General features: G+C 38.8%; 4 protein-coding genes across 9 annotated transcripts in view; 2 read left to right on the top strand and 2 right to left on the bottom strand.

The window, feature by feature from the left end:
• Nucleotides 1-1,635: 1,635 nt before the first annotated feature.
• LOC138131887 (folate transporter 1-like) lies at nt 1,636-6,960 on the top strand. The gene is made up of 3 exons (XM_069049158.1): nt 1,636-2,226; nt 2,327-2,531; nt 6,196-6,960. Exons 1-3 carry the CDS (start codon nt 1,897-1,899, stop codon nt 6,906-6,908), a joined length of 1,248 nt encoding a protein of 415 aa, XP_068905259.1. The 5' UTR covers nt 1,636-1,896; the 3' UTR covers nt 6,909-6,960.
• A 24-nt stretch (nt 6,961-6,984) lies between these two features.
• LOC138131891 (uncharacterized) lies at nt 6,985-8,453 on the bottom strand. Its single transcript, XM_069049163.1, has 3 exons — nt 7,921-8,453; nt 7,662-7,871; nt 6,985-7,605 (listed from the first exon to the last, which is right to left on the bottom strand). The coding sequence occupies exons 1-3, from the start codon at nt 8,195-8,197 to the stop codon at nt 7,109-7,111; spliced, it is 984 nt and encodes a 327-aa protein (XP_068905264.1). The 5' UTR covers nt 8,198-8,453; the 3' UTR covers nt 6,985-7,108.
• Nucleotides 8,454-8,458: 5 nt separating this feature from the next.
• LOC138131893 (microtubule nucleation factor SSNA1-like) lies at nt 8,459-14,381 on the top strand. Of its 2 annotated transcripts, none has more exons than XM_069049166.1 (3): nt 8,459-8,631; nt 8,711-8,910; nt 14,136-14,381. In XM_069049166.1, exons 1-3 carry the CDS (start codon nt 8,568-8,570, stop codon nt 14,142-14,144), a joined length of 273 nt encoding a protein of 90 aa, XP_068905267.1. In that variant the 5' UTR covers nt 8,459-8,567; the 3' UTR covers nt 14,145-14,381. The 2 variants fall into 2 exon arrangements, with proteins under 2 accessions (XP_068905267.1, XP_068905266.1); XM_069049165.1 differs by lacking the exon at nt 14,136-14,381 and adding an exon at nt 8,964-9,211.
• cnn (centrosomin) overlaps nt 9,271-18,048 on the bottom strand; it is a 53,732-nt gene continuing 44,954 nt past the window's right edge. For 3 of the 5 annotated variants that reach the window (XM_069049131.1, XM_069049128.1, XM_069049130.1), the window contains 6 exons: nt 16,435-16,581; nt 15,466-16,311; nt 12,638-12,715; nt 10,435-12,582; nt 9,876-10,383; nt 9,271-9,821 (listed from right to left, as the gene is read on the bottom strand). In XM_069049131.1, coding sequence (XP_068905232.1) covers nt 9,580-9,821; nt 9,876-10,383; nt 10,435-12,582; nt 12,638-12,715; nt 15,466-16,311; nt 16,435-16,581 — 3,969 coding nt within the window. In that variant the 3' untranslated portion in view covers nt 9,271-9,579. The remainder of the gene's footprint in view (nt 9,822-9,875; nt 10,384-10,434; nt 12,583-12,637; nt 12,716-15,465; nt 16,312-16,434; nt 16,582-18,048) is intronic. The other 2 variants (XM_069049132.1, XM_069049133.1) reach the window with 2 other exon arrangements.

The raw sequence follows: 18,048 nt of genomic DNA on the forward strand, positions 1-18,048 counted from the left end.
GGGAGATGGTAGGAGTCCACTCTTTCTCCCACTTTGAACTCTTTCACTCTCTCCCATGCTGCCTCATTTACTATTGCGTAGTCTATGACTGTTTCCCCCCTGCTGCCTACGTATGTCACTTCCCCTTCCTCATCCCCTCGTTTATTCCCGTTCAGCACTTCCCATCCATTTTCTTCTATCCACTCTATCAGCCTCTTCCCCTCTGCATTTTCCACTTTGTCTTTCGTTTTTCTTCTCCCATCCCCTTTCTCTTCTTCCCAATTTCTGGCTCCTCTCTCTCCAATTCTCCCGTTAAAATCACCCCCTAACAGCATGCATTCTTCCCTGTCCATCTTCATTGTGTTCTCGACCCGTCTTGTTGTTTTCCTCATCTCCTTGCTATATACTGTTGCTATTTTCCACCATTCGTTATCTATATGAACGTTTCTTTCCATGTATCCCTCTTCTTCCCCCTTTTCTTTTTGTTTCTCTTCAATTCCCAACTTCACCCCTGTTATTATTCCCCCTGCAGCTCTTCCTCTTTTTCTTTCTCTTTTTGCCCATTGTCCTTCCCATTTATATTCTTTCGGTAGGTTCTTTTCTACTTTTTCCCAGCTCTGTTTCTCCACCCACGTCTCCACCAGTCCCACTACCTCGAATTGTCGTACATAGTCCCAAAATTCATCCCCTCTTTTTCTTAATCCCGCTACGTTCCAATATAATACTTTTGCTCCTTTCCTCCCTTTCGTACCTTGTTTCTCTTGTTCCCCTTTGTGCTTTCCTTCCGTTTTCCCTTTTTTTTGTCCATCTACCCTTTTCTTTATCCTTTGTCCATTTCCGTTGTCTCCCTTTCCTCCATCTCCTCTTCCTACATCTACTGAAAAACCTCCAGTCTCCCCTTCCATCTCATCTGCACCCCCTCTATGGTTATTTTCATGTACCCAACTTTTAGATCTTTCCCTTGTCTCCTTTCTTCTCTGGCGATGGCTCGTATTTTTTTCTGTATTTCCCTTTCCTTCTTTGTGAGGTCGTTGTCAATAAATATTTTCTCTGTTGCCCTATTTCCTCTCAAGCATCTCATGATAAATACAGATAACGCATTTTTAAGAGAGGTACATTTCCGCTTTTTAGAAAGCAAGGACTAAAATGGCGTTTGTTAATAATCGAGTATCGGAACATATTTTCTTAGACTGTCACCATAAAAATGGAAATGGCACCAAAAACCGCATTTATAGTAACTGTAATGATAAAAATTCAAGATAAGCGTAGCAATTTTGTTCAAACACTAACAGTAGTAAAGTGATGGTGATAACGTCAACGTCCAATTTTATTTTTGCCTTTTAGCGGAATATTTTTTTACTTGTCCATTTTCGAAATTAAAATTACAAACTTTGGTGTTCACAAAGTTATGCATTGGCATTGGTACATGATTACTGTAAACCGATTAAATGCGTTGATAAATTAATCACCTGCGTTTACTGTCTTTGCAATAAAATTGTTTGCTCAAAAGATATCATCGCAAAATTTTTATCTTGAAGATTATACTGTTTTATTTGAATTGTTATTATGCGACAAGTAGCTACTGTCCAAAATTTTCTTGCTTATAATTTTCAATACTTATTGTACAATGTATTAGATATATTTTTTTTAAATTCCAAATTTGTCTGACAAACCGTCGACATCGCATAAGCCACCATTTTCGACCCAAAATAATGAAAATTAATCACCACTCCCAGATATCAATTTATTGTAGTCACGAGGGGAAGATAAGCGAAGATAAGAGCCTTCTCCTAAACTCTCTGGATTAAATAATGTCCTTAACAAAATTCTGCAGTGTAAGTGCGCGGTTGTTTTCTAGACAAAGATGTGAATGTGAAATGTGATTCAGCCCACTCTTTCTCGACCACTGAACACGAGATGGAAATCAAATGGAAGGAAATAATCCAGTTCAAGTGGTTCAAGCGCCTGTACATACTGTACATTTTCGGCACCATCTTAAGCTTCAGACCTTCGGCTCCTTTCTTTTACGAATTTTTAACGACCAACAAAAACTTTTCTGACGATGAAGTCAACCAAGAAGTCGTCCCACTGTTGTATTACAGCACCGCCGTGCAACTCCTCCCAGTGTTCCTCTTAATGGAATTTGTGAAATTCAACCCCTTTCTCATAATCTGCACCTTAACTGGAATAATTTCAACATGCCTGTACATCTGGACCGACTCCTTGACACAAATACAGATTGCACAGGTGGGTGGTTTTTCAATGTTTGCACCAAGAAGCAACGAGTGTGCAGAAAGGAGGAAGAGAATAGATTCATACATCGTCTGTTATTGTTTTCAGTTTTCAGGCTTTTTGTGGGAGCATGACATCGGCTGAAGTCGCCTATTATGTGTCGATTTATGCTCATGGTGATGTAAAAAATTATCAAAGACTGACGGCGTACGTGAGAGCAGGACCTTTAGTGGGAAAACTTGTTGCAGCTTTTTTGGGACAACTTTTCGTTTCGCAGAACTTGTTGAGCTATAAAGAATTGCACTATTTCAATTTAGCAGGTAAGGAATAGACACTGTGACCACGCCTATCAAAGAAAACATTACAAAGATAATTTGAACACGGAAACGCTTTCAAACCCGACATTTTCTTTTTTTGAGATTAAAAATTATATTTATTTCAAAATTTAATTTTCATAACTGTTAGATGTTGAGAATTGATTTACTTCTAATAACAACATAATATGTGTACGTACTATATTAACAAAAGCGAGAAAGTTCCAATCTTCATTGGAGAAATTATTTCCAAGTGCTGTATTCACATAAATTACGATTTTTGTTTAACAAATAAATAAATAATAATAAATTAATTACTGTATGAGTAGTAATTCTGCTTATTTAGGTACTTGATGGTCAAAGTGAACTAAATGGAAAACACAAAAAAAAACTATTTTTCTATGTACTCCTATTGGATAATACTCTCGTATCCCACCTCCACCCGGCGGCACGGCAATTTTGCCGGAGTACATACACTATTACGGATAATACTATCAAGTAATAGTGCAGTGCTTAACAACATAATTACCGGCGTCTCGCCTCCGCATTTTGACTTTTTTGTGTTTTGTGTTCTGTGTCAATGTTAAGGAATTTCCTCACGATGTGACATGAGTATAATAATATACCTTTTTGAATTTCAACCACCAATGTGTTCTCTAAGTCCAAAATTTTTAAATTTTTAAAAAGAGATTGGGGTACTGTTCCTGTTGCTGAAATTATAAATGGTAAAATCGAAATTTTTTCTAAACACCAAAGATTTCTCATAGCAACGGAGAGTTCTAAATATTTATTAATTTTTGTATTATATGTCTGTGTTATATTGTGTGAATTTGGAGCAGCTATATCTAAAAGATATGCTTGCTTTTGTTGTTTATTTAAAATAATAATGTCTGGTCTGTTATGCTGAATGTGAATGTCAGTTAAAACTGTCCGATCAAAATATAATTTGTAATTGTCATTTTCTAAACAACTTTCTGGTTTATAAATGTAATGTGGTTGTGTATCCTTTAATAAATTGAATTTAACTGCTAAATTCATGTGTATAATTTTTGCGAATATATCATGACGTTTTTTATATTCGCTTTGAGCCAAAACGGTGCAAGAAGAAATGATATGTTCAATGGTTTCCCCTTCAGTTCCGCAAATCCTACATTTATCAATGATCGATTGTAAACCGCATATGTGTTTTTTATAATTTCTTGTGTTTATAACACGATCTTGTATTGCAAATATAAAACCCTCAGTCTCAGGATGAATATTTGATTTTTTAAGCCATGCATGAGAAGCTTGAATATTAATTTCTGGCTGTTCTAGCTCTTTAAAATATCTCCCATGTAAAGACTTTTGTTTTATATTTGCTATAGTGTCAGGTATATTTGGCTCAACAATATACTGTGATTATTAAAGTGCTTTTCCTTGAATAACAGGATTCATTACTCACGGGCCGTTGAATAATAATTTTAAAACTCACGGTTGGTTGAATTACGCTACTCGCCTGCGGCTCGTGACACAAAATCATCCTCACGAGTAATAGCCATCATTATCCCCTCATTAAATAATATACCATTGCAGTCATCGTTATGTTTTGAATTTTAAATCGTTACATTATTTAATTGTTTAAATATTAGGAACTCAAACAGGGTAGGTACCTACCTATCATATGAGTAAATTAAAGATAAATCATAATACTTAAAAATAATTGTTATCGACAAAATCTTTCACAACCACAATCCAATCAGGTTTGTTATTTGCGTCTTTTCGACTGAAATAGAGTTGTGATTAGCTCTTTAACGTCATAGTTACTATAGATAATGATTTTTTAAGTACTCCTAATAAATTCTCACTTGATCTGACGATATTACCTATGAAGTATCTCATATCTTTATGCCTAAAAAACAATCTTATCCATGTTTTAGACAATCCTATTAGAGTCAAACTTCTACGAAAAATCAAAGGCATTTTTTATAGTTCTCCCAGAGCTGCAGCGGTTTTATGGCAGGGTACCATTGTATAAACGTTAACAACACCGACAATAGGTTTAAACCGCAAGTACAACCCCTAATCGTAAATTCGTCCAAGTACTACCCTCTAAACTGACAGGTATAGAACGAAAATGATGATTGACAGGGGTCTGTTTATGTCGCGTATCGGCATCTCAACAGGCGTAATAATTACTATTGCCCTGCCATAAAACCGCTGCAGCTCTGGGAGAACTTCTGTGGGGAGAACTATATCTCCTTATTGTATTCGGAAATACTATTACCTACGTCACCTCCACAATGCGTTCTATCGATATTATTCTCCTTTCATCAAGGTTTAACTTTCTCGGATAACCTAAATGCTCATGACAAAATAACTAAAATTTTCTCAGAAGTACCTAACACATGAGATAAAATTGGAATATAATATTTATTCTAGGATATTGTTTGGATTAAAGGAACAAATAAGAATTGCTCCGACTGTTTCCTTCTAAAAAAATTGTGCAGGTAACAATCACTTTTTTCTCTACTTTGTAATAATTTTAATTTTCAACAAAAGATTGGTTTGCGGTATTTTCGGTGTTTATACGTATAAGTTTTGATAACCCACCCGTTGCACCAGAGTAAAAAAAATGTGTAGGATGCTGCAATTACTATAGTTGGCGCGGCGAACCACTGAAGTAATCACGAGATGTTCACGTGATAGTTCCTAGTGACGTCATGAAAAGCCTGATTTACAATGCCCCGTCAAATTTGAGTTTTGTGCGGGAAATTAAATGGCTGCGTGCATTGAGCTGCACCATACTTCGCGTCCTTTACCCAATAGGAAACCATCCCCCGAAAATCACGTGAAGATCACGCCAGTTCATTACTATAATGAGTCGCCGCGCTAGGTATAGGGTAGGGTTAGTAGGGAAAAGATATATTTTGTAACATTTTCAACTGACACGAGAGAGAGCTGATGACCTCCTTCATGTAGTCCTCCTGATACCATTAATGTCAATTTTATTTTTTGATCATCATGTTACCTGCAATTAAATTCCTCCATAGGCAAATATATTCGGTACATATTAATCTTGTAATCTTTAGAATATTTGCTCACAACGAACAATACGATTCTTTGTTATAAAGTCTACAACTGATAAAACATGTTATGTAAACAACATTATCTTCAGCAAATGTCGATTTTTTGTGAAAGTGCAGCAAATCGTAATATGGACCATGTTTACAGTGGTGGGTTTAAAATAAAGAATATTTTAATAAACACACAAAAATCAAAAAGAGAACAGAACTTAACGAACAGATATTTTAATGCATTAACACTGCAAAAACTTATTCAATTTTTTTCGTTTCGTTAGAATTTTCATCCATATTTTGGACAACACGAAACAAGCTTTTTAAGTTGTTTTTAGCTAGCTGCAGATTTTTAAAAAATAGTTAAAAAAGTTGCGTTTCAACATGCTTCTCAGTCATTTGGGGGATTTGATTCTTTTGCGGGAAAGTTATATTTGTGTTCAAAAGCTCTAGCAGTATTGTGTCATACTGCTGGTACTATTTTTTTTACATTTCAAGACACATTATTTCACTTATTCTTATCAAAGAAAAAAATCGTATACACAGCCTTGCCTTGACCTTTCCTTTCAAAATCACCAACTAATTTCTTGATAATCCAGAATTTTTAATCGTTTCAGCTTTCATCTTGGCCACTATTGTGACCATCTTCATACCGACGCCCCCACAAGAACAGAGTGAAAAATCTGAAGAACCTCTTCCGTCGAATTTTAAGTCGATTTTTTCGAATCTCACTCGCTCCTTCCCAAACAAATACGTCGTCAAATGGACATTATGGAGCATTTTCACGGTATGCGGTTACAACCAAATCACCATGTATGTGCAACCCTTGTTGAAAACTCTACAAGATATTAAGGGATTGTCTACTTATAACGGTGTACTGGAAGGGATGTACGCCGTGTTTGCCCTCATCGGGACCATCCTCGGAGGATTTGCCAAGTTCGACTGGAAGTTTAAGGGAGACTTGATCCTGTCCATGACTTCCCTAGTACAGGCCTTCATGCTTCTCTTCATGTCGCAGATCGAGAACGTCCCACTAAATTGTTTCTTTTACATCGTTTTAGGCTTCATGTACCACTTCGTTATGACAGTATTAAGTGGGGAAATCGCAAAGTTTTTAAACAAAGGCTCTTTTGGGTTGGTGTTTGGTCTTATTGCGCTGATAGCGGCGATTTTGCATTCGGGGATGGTGTGTATGCTTAATGATAAAATCGGATTTGACTTCGAACCACAAGATTTGTTTATGGTGTACGGTTTTTATCACCTAAGCATCTCTGTTCTCTTCATAATCGTCGGACTCACCTACTGGTTTGCTAAGCACACCTACCAATAACTTTCTTTGTACTTGTTATTTATTGTTTAATAAATAAGTTAATTTTTTAAAAGTGTTTCAATCAAAAACCCTGTGATTTGTCATGTAAATTTTTTTATTGAGTCAGTTAATTTTGATTTAAAATAATAAAATCCACATCAAATGTAAAATATTAAAATCATAGGTAGGTACACAGTAAATTTTGCAATAAAAACACAAAGTTAAACATAGTTGGGATGACACATCATTTGAGGAAACACAGGCGACAAGAAGGCCGAGGATGGACTGATGGTGGTGTTGAGAAAAGTGTTGGACAGGAAGGCAGGGCTGAGATACTGGTTTGGGTTAAAATTGGGACCGAAGAAACTTTGCGGCATCAAGTGTGGAGTGATGGGGGTGAGATTTGGGGTGCAGCACATGTTGGGGGTCCGCACATTGGACGACTTCCTACTGTGTTCAAAATTGGTCCCTGGGTAGGGCGTGAGCTGCAAGTGCGGACTGTTGGGGGTGTTGGGACTTATGATAATGACAGGCAAATGACGCGGCTTCTGTTTATTGGGGGCGGCCTCAATGTCGATTCTGTTTTGTCGCGACTGTAAAATATCCGAAGCCGTCTTGCCCAAGTGGTTCTTCATCTTAATGTCGGCGTTGTGCTGCAACAATTTCTTAATGGCCTTGTTATGTCCCACAGCTGCGGCGAACATCGCAGGGGTAATACCTGCAAGAACAAAACATCAGAAACCTTACGAGTTATGACCCCCGAGGGGACGCAACCTGTAAGAGGAGTCGTAGCGTTGGGGTCAAAAGAGCGCTCCAGCAAGTACTTGAAAATGTGCGCTTGCCCGAACAAGATGGCCAAAGCCACGGGAGAAAAAGTCTTCTGCAAGCTTCGCCTGGATATGCCTCCACAAAGGAGATGGTTCAGGATTTGGTCCACAATTTCAAGATGGCCGCACGTCACACTTATTAAAAACACGTTCATACCTGAAATGGGTGCGCTAGATTTTTTAACTAGTTTCGTCGGCGGTCTCACCAAATTTGTTCTTCTTGGTGGCGTCAGCTCCATGCTTCAACAGTAGGTTTATCGCATCAGGATTCGCGTTTCTGACCGCCATCATCAGAGGAGTCCATCCTAGGTAATTCTCTGGGTCCAGTTTTTGTTTCGTTGCCACAATTTTTTCGATTTCTGCCACATTGTCCAAAGCAGCGGCGTAATGAAGTCTTGTATTCTTGTCGTCGTCAATTATCACCACTTTGTTCCTTCTTATATATTCCTCGTTTGAAGTCATCTTGAGATGCTCCTCCTGCATGCTCGCGTTAATCGCCACTGACTTATCGCGTTTGAAACTCAAAAAACTCGCTCAAAAAACGATCAAAAGTACATACGCAAAAGTAAAGGAACGACGCGCCACAACCTTCGAGAACAATTCGACTTTGGCAATAAATTTTCTGTCCATAAACAGAAAAGCGAAGGACAATAAGGACTGAATATTTATTTAAATAAATAAATGTTTTTCAAGTTGTCTCAGTTTGAATCTGGCGCCATTTTGTGAATATGCGCATTTGATTGGTTGCTATGTCACGACAACCTCGATTGGTCTAATTTGAAATCAAAACAAATTCCTGCAGTAAAGTTGTAAATTCAAAATTTAAGGGTAACGAAATTCAATTTCAATTTCTATGAAGAATAAAATGTCCCATCATGGTGCCACATTACAGACGTACAACCAAGAGCTGGTAAAATGTAAGTGAAGTGAGAAACCTGCTAATTGCTGGCATCAAAGGTGGCGTCCTTGATTAAAAACTCTAACCTAAAATTGCAGGTTTGGAAGATTTAAAAGTGAAGAAAAAGGAGATATTGCGAGTGGTTAAGGAGGAAGAGTACGAGAAATGCGCGCTAGAAAAGGATATTAAGTCACTGCAGGAGAAGCTCAACAATGTGAACAACAATTTGGAAAAGCACAAGGCGCTATGCGATAGTTATGAGAAGACAATACAAGATACAGAGTCAGGATTTAAAAAGGTAAATCAATTGTCCGCTTCTTTGGATTTTTACGATATTAGGTTTACGTCCAGATTTTAGAGAGCAGTCACATGTTGTTAAACCTAGCCCAGCAGGAGGCCAACAAACTCGATACTTTCAACAAAAATACATCTTGCAGTAATTTGCTAAACGAGCCAAAATGTAATAACAAATATGATGATTAATTTCTGGGGCAAACAACATTCACACTGACACTGAGTTTATCTACAAATTAAGTAATGTTGCAATTGAATGTAGTGAATCATTTGTGACATTTTAATATAGATTTTTTTTTACAACATTCTTATAGTTCTTATGAACCTCCACATTTCCAATTTTAGGGACAAATCACACTGTACATTCTAGAAAAATCAAAAACTTTATTAATTAAGTTCATATGTACAGACTGTTAAAATATACACTTATATCACAATACTGTTTAAAATTCAAACGAATTTCTTAAAGTTAACAAATATACTAACAGGTTAACAATAACTACACATTTTGTACACTCTTGGCACAAGAAGACACAGGAAATATCACATTCCAGTCATTTACGTCCTTAATTACAAAATAAAAATACAAACGAAAAGAAAAAAAGAAAATAGTCCTTTACTACAACTTAAAAACGACATACAAAAAATTAAAATGAATTAAGTGAAAATACGATTATTTTTTGTATACATCAGTCTCTGAACCTGAATCCAAATTTGCTTTCGCCTTCCTCAGCACTTGACTCGTCTTGTGAATCTGCTTGCAAATTGTTTTCTCGACTTGCTTCTTCCGTTGATTCGCCAAAGTCAGTTGGGTCACAGTTTCTTCCAACGCTCTCCTCGTCCTGAGTAACTTCCGTTTCAAATCGGAGTTCTCGTGAGCCATCTCCAAGGTTTTTTGGCAGCAATGGGCGCTGTCTGCAAAAGATCACGCGAAAACAATCGTCTCGCCGTCGCGCTCTCTTTACTCACCACAGTCGACCTCTTGGGTGCGGTTGGTCTCGGCGTCCAGCAAGTTGTTCATCGACTCCGTCAACTCGAGCGTCTGCAGCAGCGGCCTCTGCACGTTCAGGTGCGTCTCCAAGCTGGAAAATCTGCCGTGGTCGCTCTCGATCCCCAGGTCCGGCGAGGAGTTGGCCTCGTTCCTCTCGATGTCGAAGTTCTGGTTGGACCTGTTGAAGCTCCTGCTGCTGCCCCGGACGTCGTCCGCCAACAGGTGATCCTCCGACGTGTACCCCGAGTTCTCGGAGTGCTGCCGTCTGAACGACACGATCTGGTTGACGAAGTTCGGCGTGTTGGGTAGCGACGACGACGACACGTGGTCCCCGCACCCGGCCTGGATCTTGATCAGTCTGTTGTGCAGCTCGGCGTTGGACGATTCCAACTCGCTGACGCGCACTTCCAGCTTGGATTTGTGCATTTGCAACGAAGACAACTGCTTCATGTGGCTCTGTCTCAGCTCGTACAGCTCGTTTTCGACCTTAAAATGCACACTCTGAAATTCTTTTAGAGCTTTCGGAATGATACGAACCTCGTCTAGTCGTTTCTTGCTGTCGACCTCTCTCAACACGCTCCTGTTCAGTTCCTGTTCGATCAACGCCTTCTCGTTCGCTATTTTCGTCTTGTCCAAAACTGCTTCGGAATATTGCAAGGTGGCGTTGTCCAAGTCGTTGCGCAGGAGGTTGATCTTTTCTTCGCAGTCTGCCAGTTTGTCCTTCGCGCGCTGCTCTTCGTCTTTCAGCTCTTCCATGCGGACTTCCAGCGATTCGATTTCGCTCTTGAGTCTCTCCACCTCTTCGACCGCCTCTTCCAGTTCGCACTTCTTCACGTAATTCACCGAATATTCGAATTGCAACTGCTTGAGCGTGTTGTGCAGCGATTTGATTTCCAATTCGGCTGCGCTCTGGATTTGACTGATTTTCTTCAAAGATTCCTCCTCCACTTCATGGACTCTCTCCGTCAGTTGATTTTCATATTCGTTCCTGAGACTCTCCTCCAGATCGCTCATCTCCTTCTGTATCGCTCTCAACGCTATCTCCGCCGTTTGCATCTCATTCTTGGCGATTCGCGCCGTCTCTTCCGCCTCTTTGGCAACGTCCAAAGCTTTTATTTTCTCGAGCTCTATCGTATTGATCTTATTCTGCAACTCTTTGTCTTTCATGTCAAGAGTCTCGAGCAAATCGTCCTTTTCTTTTTTCAAGCCTGCAACTCGACTCTCGGCTTCGACTTTTTTATTTTCCGCGTCTCGCAGTTTCGTCTCTTTGTCGCTCAACTTAATTTCCAAATTGGACACTTCTTGTTTCAACTTGTTGTTAGTTTTCGTTGCCTCGTAATAGGCAATTTCTTTATCGGTGAGCTTCTGGTCTAGTTCGCACACTTGCTTGTGCAAATCCAAGATAGTATTTCGACTATCGTTCAAAACACACTTTTTACTCGACGTCCTTGAACTTCTGTTGACATCCTCCTCTTCAGTCGAGTCCGTCGAAGTATTCGAAATCGTTTTCTTGCTCGAATTCGACCTCAAACTTCCATCCAGAAGACCAATTCTGGCTCTGGAAACTGTACGGTCAGGTTCCGACCACGCCTCCGACTCTGATTGGTTGTCGCTCTTGTACTTCAGAGTCGTGGACGTTGTATTCAGAGTGGACCTGGCCATGTTGTTTTCGTCTTTCTCTGACGAGATCTCGGTGAAGTTGTTTCCACCGTCCATCTTGCCCAACTCCGCATCTCTCAGCTGCAATTCGTATTTGAGATTGACGATTTGTTGTCGAAGAGTTTGGACAATCGGCGAGTTGTCATCGCTGTCTTTGCGGAAGAGGTGGCTTCTGTAGGTCAGACTGATGGCGGACGGTAATATGCTCAACCTGCTGGCGGTGTTTTCCAAATCGTCCTCCTCCTCCTCCTCCTCGTCGAATTTCTGTTCGGTGTTGTTCAATAAGCTGGAAATGTTGGTGAGCTGCATCAGGCTTTGTTCTGGATTGACGAGCATGCTCATCGTGAACGACCTGGACAGATCCAGACTCTGGTCGATGATCTGGCGCAACCGTTTGTTCTCCTTGTTGCCCAAGAAGCCCAACACTGACTTCTGCTTGAGCAGCGAGTCCAAAAATATCGCCAACTCTTCGAGCCTCCTACTGAGGACGCCGCAAACTTCGTTCGCTTCCAATCGCAATTTTTCCGACTTTTCCAGCTCGATCTGCAAGTTTCTCTCGACGCTGACACCGCCACCTTCCAGATCTATCTCGATCCCCAACTCCGAGATCTTCTCTTTGATCAGATCTAACTGTTCTTCTTTCGTCTTCAGATCGTTTTGCAATTTCTCGATCTCTTGCTCTTTGCTGGCGGTTTGCTTCTTCTGCAACTTCTCGATCTGACGATTCTTTTCCCACAATTCGTTGTTAACTAATCCCTGCAAATCGCAGTTGCGTCTCTGCAATTTCTCGCACAAGATCTCGATCTCTTTCTCCTTCTCTTTCAGCTGTTGGGCGTAGTAGTCGACGGTCTTCTGGTCTTCCGTCTCGACCAATTTGACGTTTTTGTCTTGGGTCACGGTCAACAGTTCGAATTCGAGATCGACGATGTGCTCCTCTTTCTCTTTGTTGTTCTTGAACATCTCCTCGTACTGTTCTTGCAAGCTCTTCATTTGATTGTCTTTTTCCGTCATAGTTGCCATCAAGATCTGGAAATTTAACATTAAGAATATCGACGGATCGAGTCGTTTTTGTTTTACTGACCCTGTTCTTCTCTTCCAACTCGTCTGTCAGAGCTTTATAGTGCTCTACTAGCTCCCCGCTTTGTACTGCCATTGAATTCTAACGAAAACATAGATTTAGTGAACACAAACAGAGAAAGAATCACAACACAAAGACAAACAAAATAAAACGAAAAACCAAAACTTGCATGCTTTTATTGTATCAACTTAATTACACAAAAGGAGAAACAGTAATTACAAGACCGTGGTGCACTACAAATTTTGTACTAACAGTATTCTCATTGTCTTTGAGTGTCGCGTCACCACCATGCCTAAAAAGCAAGCTAATCAAGCACAAATTGATTCCACAAAGAAAACTAACTTAACTAGCTGCCACAGTACAAAAACTACAATAAATTACAGTACCTTTTTGGAACGACATACGCAAGAAAACATCACTTTACTATTATCACATTACTACAATAATACTAGGATTAACAAAGCTGTTTTGTGTCATCATTTAAATCAGACTACGGTAATTCTAACAGCAAGGGAAATGGTGACTAGGGTTGAGAAACATGGAAGTTACGGAATGAACTCGATTCTATTTGGGTAGACTTATAAATAGCTTAGGCGTGTTGTAAACATTGGCTGAACTCTCGGGCGTTAAGGCTAATTCATGCTACTCGTATGCAGACGCTTTGGTTGTTAAGAGCATGCGCGGTGACTGCTTCTAATAAGCTCAGCGCTGAAAAGCTCAGTCAGTACTACGATTCGGTTTGGTCATGGAGCAGCAATTATTTTAATTCTACACCTATTATTAAAGTATTAAAGCAATTATCACATTTTTGACTCTTACATTACTTCATATTATTCTAAATGTTTAAATTTACATGGACTTGGAAAATGGTGGTGCTCGTTTGATCTAGAGTGAAGTTAGGCGCGAGGAAGTTTCATGATTAAGCCATATGGTGGTTTTTATGTTCATAACATCATCTAGAAATGGTGTTTATGGAGGATATTTCGTCGGGTTATTTATACATTTGATGGACCATTCCAATGAAATCATGCACTAACCAATATTCCGCTCATCACGAAATAACAATTTCCGTTTCGATTCTTCAAGTCAAGAAGTTATTAGTGTTTTGAACATGACATTTGCAAACAGTCGTTTTCGTAAAGCTAATGGGCATTCAAAATTTACACTTGCTGGTTCATATAAATTTAACTCGGTAGGAACTGCATTTAGTTTAACTATGCGGATAAAACAGGTATCTTCATGGTAGTCAAGGCCACAGTGTCCCTATTAAAATGTTTCAATTTCAACATGTTTTTTCTCTAGGTTCTATTGTTTATTTAACACTCATTTAAAGAAAAAAATAAATCAACAAGGGATGTAAAATGGTTTCTAAAAAACTCTATCTCTAAAAATAATTGGTGTTCTTGTCGAACACAATTTGCAAAACCGTCTTTTAATTTAATGATTTTCCAGGATTCTAATTTTTAACTCTTCAAACAACACTAATTTCTTTTCCTTCTAGGTTGCTTGAAAGTATTTGCAACTTGTGAATTTTTGCTGAGATGCATTGTCAAAATTATCGAAAACTATAGCTGGAAAATTTTTGTATGCAAATAAATAATAATGTGCTAATTGTAATAATTATTGGTGTTTATTTGTGTGGAGATTTGTCAATGGCGAGTGTTTTTTAAGAATTCAAAGTTTCATTCCAACAATTAAGAAATCGTTAATGATTACAATACTGTAATACTGATTTTAAAAAATGTACTATCGGCGCCATCGAAATGTGAACGCCAAATTTTCCTAGTGTGTGTTGTAGCATCAATCATAGGCGTGCGTTAATGTGTCAGATTTGTGACAATTTTCACAAACATAATTTGTCAACAGATTTAATTTATTTTTAAACAATATACATGCCACGACACTTGACCGATATGGGAAAAGCGAGGGCTGTTGCCAAACTCGAGGAAAATTGTAAAATTGTAATAGAAAGTTATAGGTAATATGTAGAAATCTTTTCTTAACTTTCATACATATAGTACGCCACTGAACAAAGTTTTATTTAATGTAGAACAAAACAGAAGACGTTTCTATGGCACCAGAAATTCGTTCACATTTCGTTGGCGCCGATAGTACAAGAAAAGCAATTGTATTTTGTTATTGTTTTAATTTTTTCCAAGTAGACAAAAATAATTATTCAAATTTTATTGAAGTTTTTGTGGGAATAGATTTTCTACAAGATTTATAAAATATGTTGCGGTCGTTTCTGGCAAAAACCAAAAAAGTACGACTGTACCGTATTTTAAAATCTCGTATAATCAAGTGTTGAATTTTCTTGTTTGTGTTGCTTTTGGACGTTTTACATCGTTTATAATTAAAAATTCCGAAGTCATCAGTTAAAATCATCAGAATACTTTATTAATAAAACAATCAAAACACAATTTCAGTCCGTTTACAAAACAAGACAGGTGTCCGCTCGACAAATCTTCTTGCACGACGACGCTTTCGATAAAAAAATCCGGTCAACTTTTTATATCACGTACATAGAATAGCAAGTTTTGGTTAAATTTTGCTGTCGCAGTTTTCCCCATTAGTGACTTGACAATTGTGAATTTTAACGTTCACCAAATTTAGAGTTTCTAAATACTTAAACCAACGTGTAGAAAACATCTTGAACTCGACCTGCGCAAATATTCTTATTCATTATCAGCGGAAAGTGAAGAAGCGTTTAGACTACAGAACGAAGCGATGTATTATGTATCACAGTCATGCAAAAAGAAGCAACAACGAATGGAAAATCGAAAATGAGGTGTCTACCATCCCCCTTTAAAGAAGCGTTTACGACTAAGTACCTCGTTTGACGTGCTGCCGCTGCTGCAAGACACATCCGACCCTTTGTCGCTTCCCGGCTTTACTTTCGAGGCCACCTCCTCCAGTTCCCGTTCGAGTTCCTCGTTCTTCTCCTTCAGTACGGCGATTTCCTCGTTGGTTTTGTTCCGCGAGTCGATCATGCTCTTGATGATCTTACACGCTTTCATCTGTTCGGCCTTCAGCTTTACGATTTTCTGGTTCTGGAGGTCGCGTTCGGTTTTCAGCTGTTCGATGATGTGCTTGAGGTCGACGCCGTTCCCCTCGTTAAAATTGATGGAGGGAGATGGGGAGGAGGTGGGGGTGATTACCGGCGAAGGGACTGTTGGAAAAAGGAATGTGTCTTTTTGCGGAGATCCAGGAGGTGTTGCTGGTTTCTGAACTGAAAATGAATCGGCATCAGTATTTCCGGGGCGTCGGCCAGGACTCTTAGACACCACAAGTTCCTGACTCTTCTTCAGTTCTTGGAGGGACGTCTCCAGCTTGTTCTGGAGATCGGAGGTCTTTTGTTCGCTGCTCGCTTTCAGTTTTTCGTAGCGTTTACGCTCTTTCTCTAGGTCGGCAACGACCAATGCATGTCGTTTGCGCAACTCTTCGTTCTCGGAGGACATCTCGTCCAAAGCCTGCGCTTTCTCTACTAGCATCTTGTGCAGACCTTGGCATTTGCCCTTGGCTTCGTCCAATCGGAAAGTCATGTCGTGCAATTCCTCCTCGCGATACGCGAGCTTACTGTTGGCGTCTTCCAACTGAGACGTCAGACTTTTTATCCTAGAATCGTTCTGATCGAGGACTATTTGAATTGCGGCATTGTTTTGTTTCTCTTGGCCCAGCTGAAAACAGAACCAACACTTTAATTGAAAACTCGACACCGCACTGACACAAAACTCGTACAGAAAAACAAACAAGCAAAAAACCGCCACCACAAAAAACCTATTAGATTCGAAAAAGTGTACCTCTTCTTCCAGTGATTTAACTTTCTCTTGGAGTTCTTTGAATGCACTGGAACAGTCTTGGGTACTGAATGGTTGAGACGAAAACAACTCAGCAGGGCCCGACTGATAACTCTTGGCCGATAATATCTCGCTTTCGGCTTTTATGTCCTTGAAGAAAGAAATCGAAATAATCTATTTGCGCAAAATGTGTAACTGCAACCGTCGCCGTTATTAGTGCAAAGTACTGACACGCAAGCCAAAAAAACGTTCACTGCAAAATTTAACAGCTCATTAAAATTCTTAAGCGCCTGATTTATAGTTCATAAAATGCCATTAAAAAATGTTGGCCACTCGTAAAGCATTTTCGGAATAAAAAAAATCGTCAAAATAACTTGGCAATTTTTTTAAAGACGATATTTATTAAAATCTTCTAATACTGGCTCTTGTAATATGAAGGAAGGGGTTTTTCTAACTACACTTGTATTATAGTTTAATAATAAGAACAAATAATATTGGGGTGACTATCAAAAACACAGACGCTTTTATATAATTCCTCGTTGTCCATAATTTAGACAAAATTTCTGGGTTCAATTTGTATTCTAATAGGATCCAGTACTCCAGTAGTATTTAATATAAAATTAATGATAAAAGAGTGTTGTAAATGACATTTCAATATAATTTCAGTTATCTGAAATGATGTCTGCGGCAAAACAACGATCGCGCAGCGGAAACAGAAGATCATCATTGAAAGAGGACAGGAAAAAAAGTAAAACAAATTTGTAACGGCTTCATAAAACGCTCAAGACGATGGGACTATTAAAGCAACAACACAGCAATATTCCGAATTTTTTAATAAAGCAACTACATCTGTAATATCTTTTTTTCCACTCTCTACATGGTAAGTACGTTGTTATGACATTGATTTGGTGGATGTAGGTACAACTTTTTTGACCTACCGTTGGTTACTATTAACGACGGGATGTAAGTAACCACTTACCTCCCTCGGGGAAATAAGTGACAAAAATTAAACCAAACAAAACACTAATATGCCTTATGGTAACGTTTATTCGATTTCTGTGGCAGGGGGAAGGAACATGAAGCGTTTGCAGCCTCAGCAACTTCCATTTCTCTTTTAATTTTGTTCAAATTCATTTTACAAACTTTTGACACGACGCTTTTAATATTGACGTTTTGTGTGATGAAAGTCGTAGCAACCGGCAACAGACATACTAATATTTTATTCAAATATTTCAAATAAATTCATCAAAAAGAAAGTATGCAGTTCAAAATAACTTTGAGAGTGGAAAAATAGTTATTTATGGTATAAGTGGGTTATTTAAGATATTACCCACGAGAGGTATTTGTAACCTACGAGGGCTTGCCCGAGTAGGTTATTACCTCGAGTGGGTAGTACTTAATAACCCACGTATGCCATACAACGTTTTATCCAATATTCCACAATTTTTAGATAATGACATTATTGATGAAATTCTGCTCCCGATGGGTTATGAACGTTAATAACCCACGGTGCTAATGGCAACGTGGGTTATGTATGTTATAACCCACGGTGCAAATGGCAACGTGGGTTAAAACAACAGACTAGTTATAGCCCAGTTTACTCAATTAAAACTAACT

This window comes from Tenebrio molitor, chromosome 5 (assembly GCF_963966145.1).
Source record: "Tenebrio molitor chromosome 5, icTenMoli1.1, whole genome shotgun sequence".
Classification (NCBI taxonomy): Eukaryota; Metazoa; Arthropoda; class Insecta; order Coleoptera; family Tenebrionidae; genus Tenebrio; species Tenebrio molitor.

Excerpts from the sequence above, each read along its gene's own strand:
- LOC138131891 (XM_069049163.1), bottom strand. The coding sequence starts at position 8,197 with ATGCAGGAGGAGCATCTCAAGATGACTTCAAACGAGGAATATATAAGA. Across the intron at positions 7,872-7,920 it reads CACCAAGAAGAACAAATTTG|GTATGAACGTGTTTTTAATA; the intron begins GTGAGACCGCCG and ends CACCCATTTCAG. Across the intron at positions 7,606-7,661 it reads CGCTACGACTCCTCTTACAG|GTATTACCCCTGCGATGTTC; the intron begins GTTGCGTCCCCT and ends TTGTTCTTGCAG.
- LOC138131893 (XM_069049165.1), top strand. The coding sequence starts at position 8,568 with ATGAAGAATAAAATGTCCCATCATGGTGCCACATTACAGACGTACAAC. Across the intron at positions 8,632-8,710 it reads CAACCAAGAGCTGGTAAAAT|GTTTGGAAGATTTAAAAGTG; the intron begins GTAAGTGAAGTG and ends CTAAAATTGCAG. Across the intron at positions 8,911-8,963 it reads CAGAGTCAGGATTTAAAAAG|ATTTTAGAGAGCAGTCACAT; the intron begins GTAAATCAATTG and ends GTTTACGTCCAG.
- LOC138131887 (XM_069049158.1), top strand. The coding sequence starts at position 1,897 with ATGGAAATCAAATGGAAGGAAATAATCCAGTTCAAGTGGTTCAAGCGC. Across the intron at positions 2,227-2,326 it reads CACAAATACAGATTGCACAG|GCTTTTTGTGGGAGCATGAC; the intron begins GTGGGTGGTTTT and ends TTCAGTTTTCAG. Across the intron at positions 2,532-6,195 it reads GCACTATTTCAATTTAGCAG|CTTTCATCTTGGCCACTATT; the intron begins GTAAGGAATAGA and ends TAATCGTTTCAG.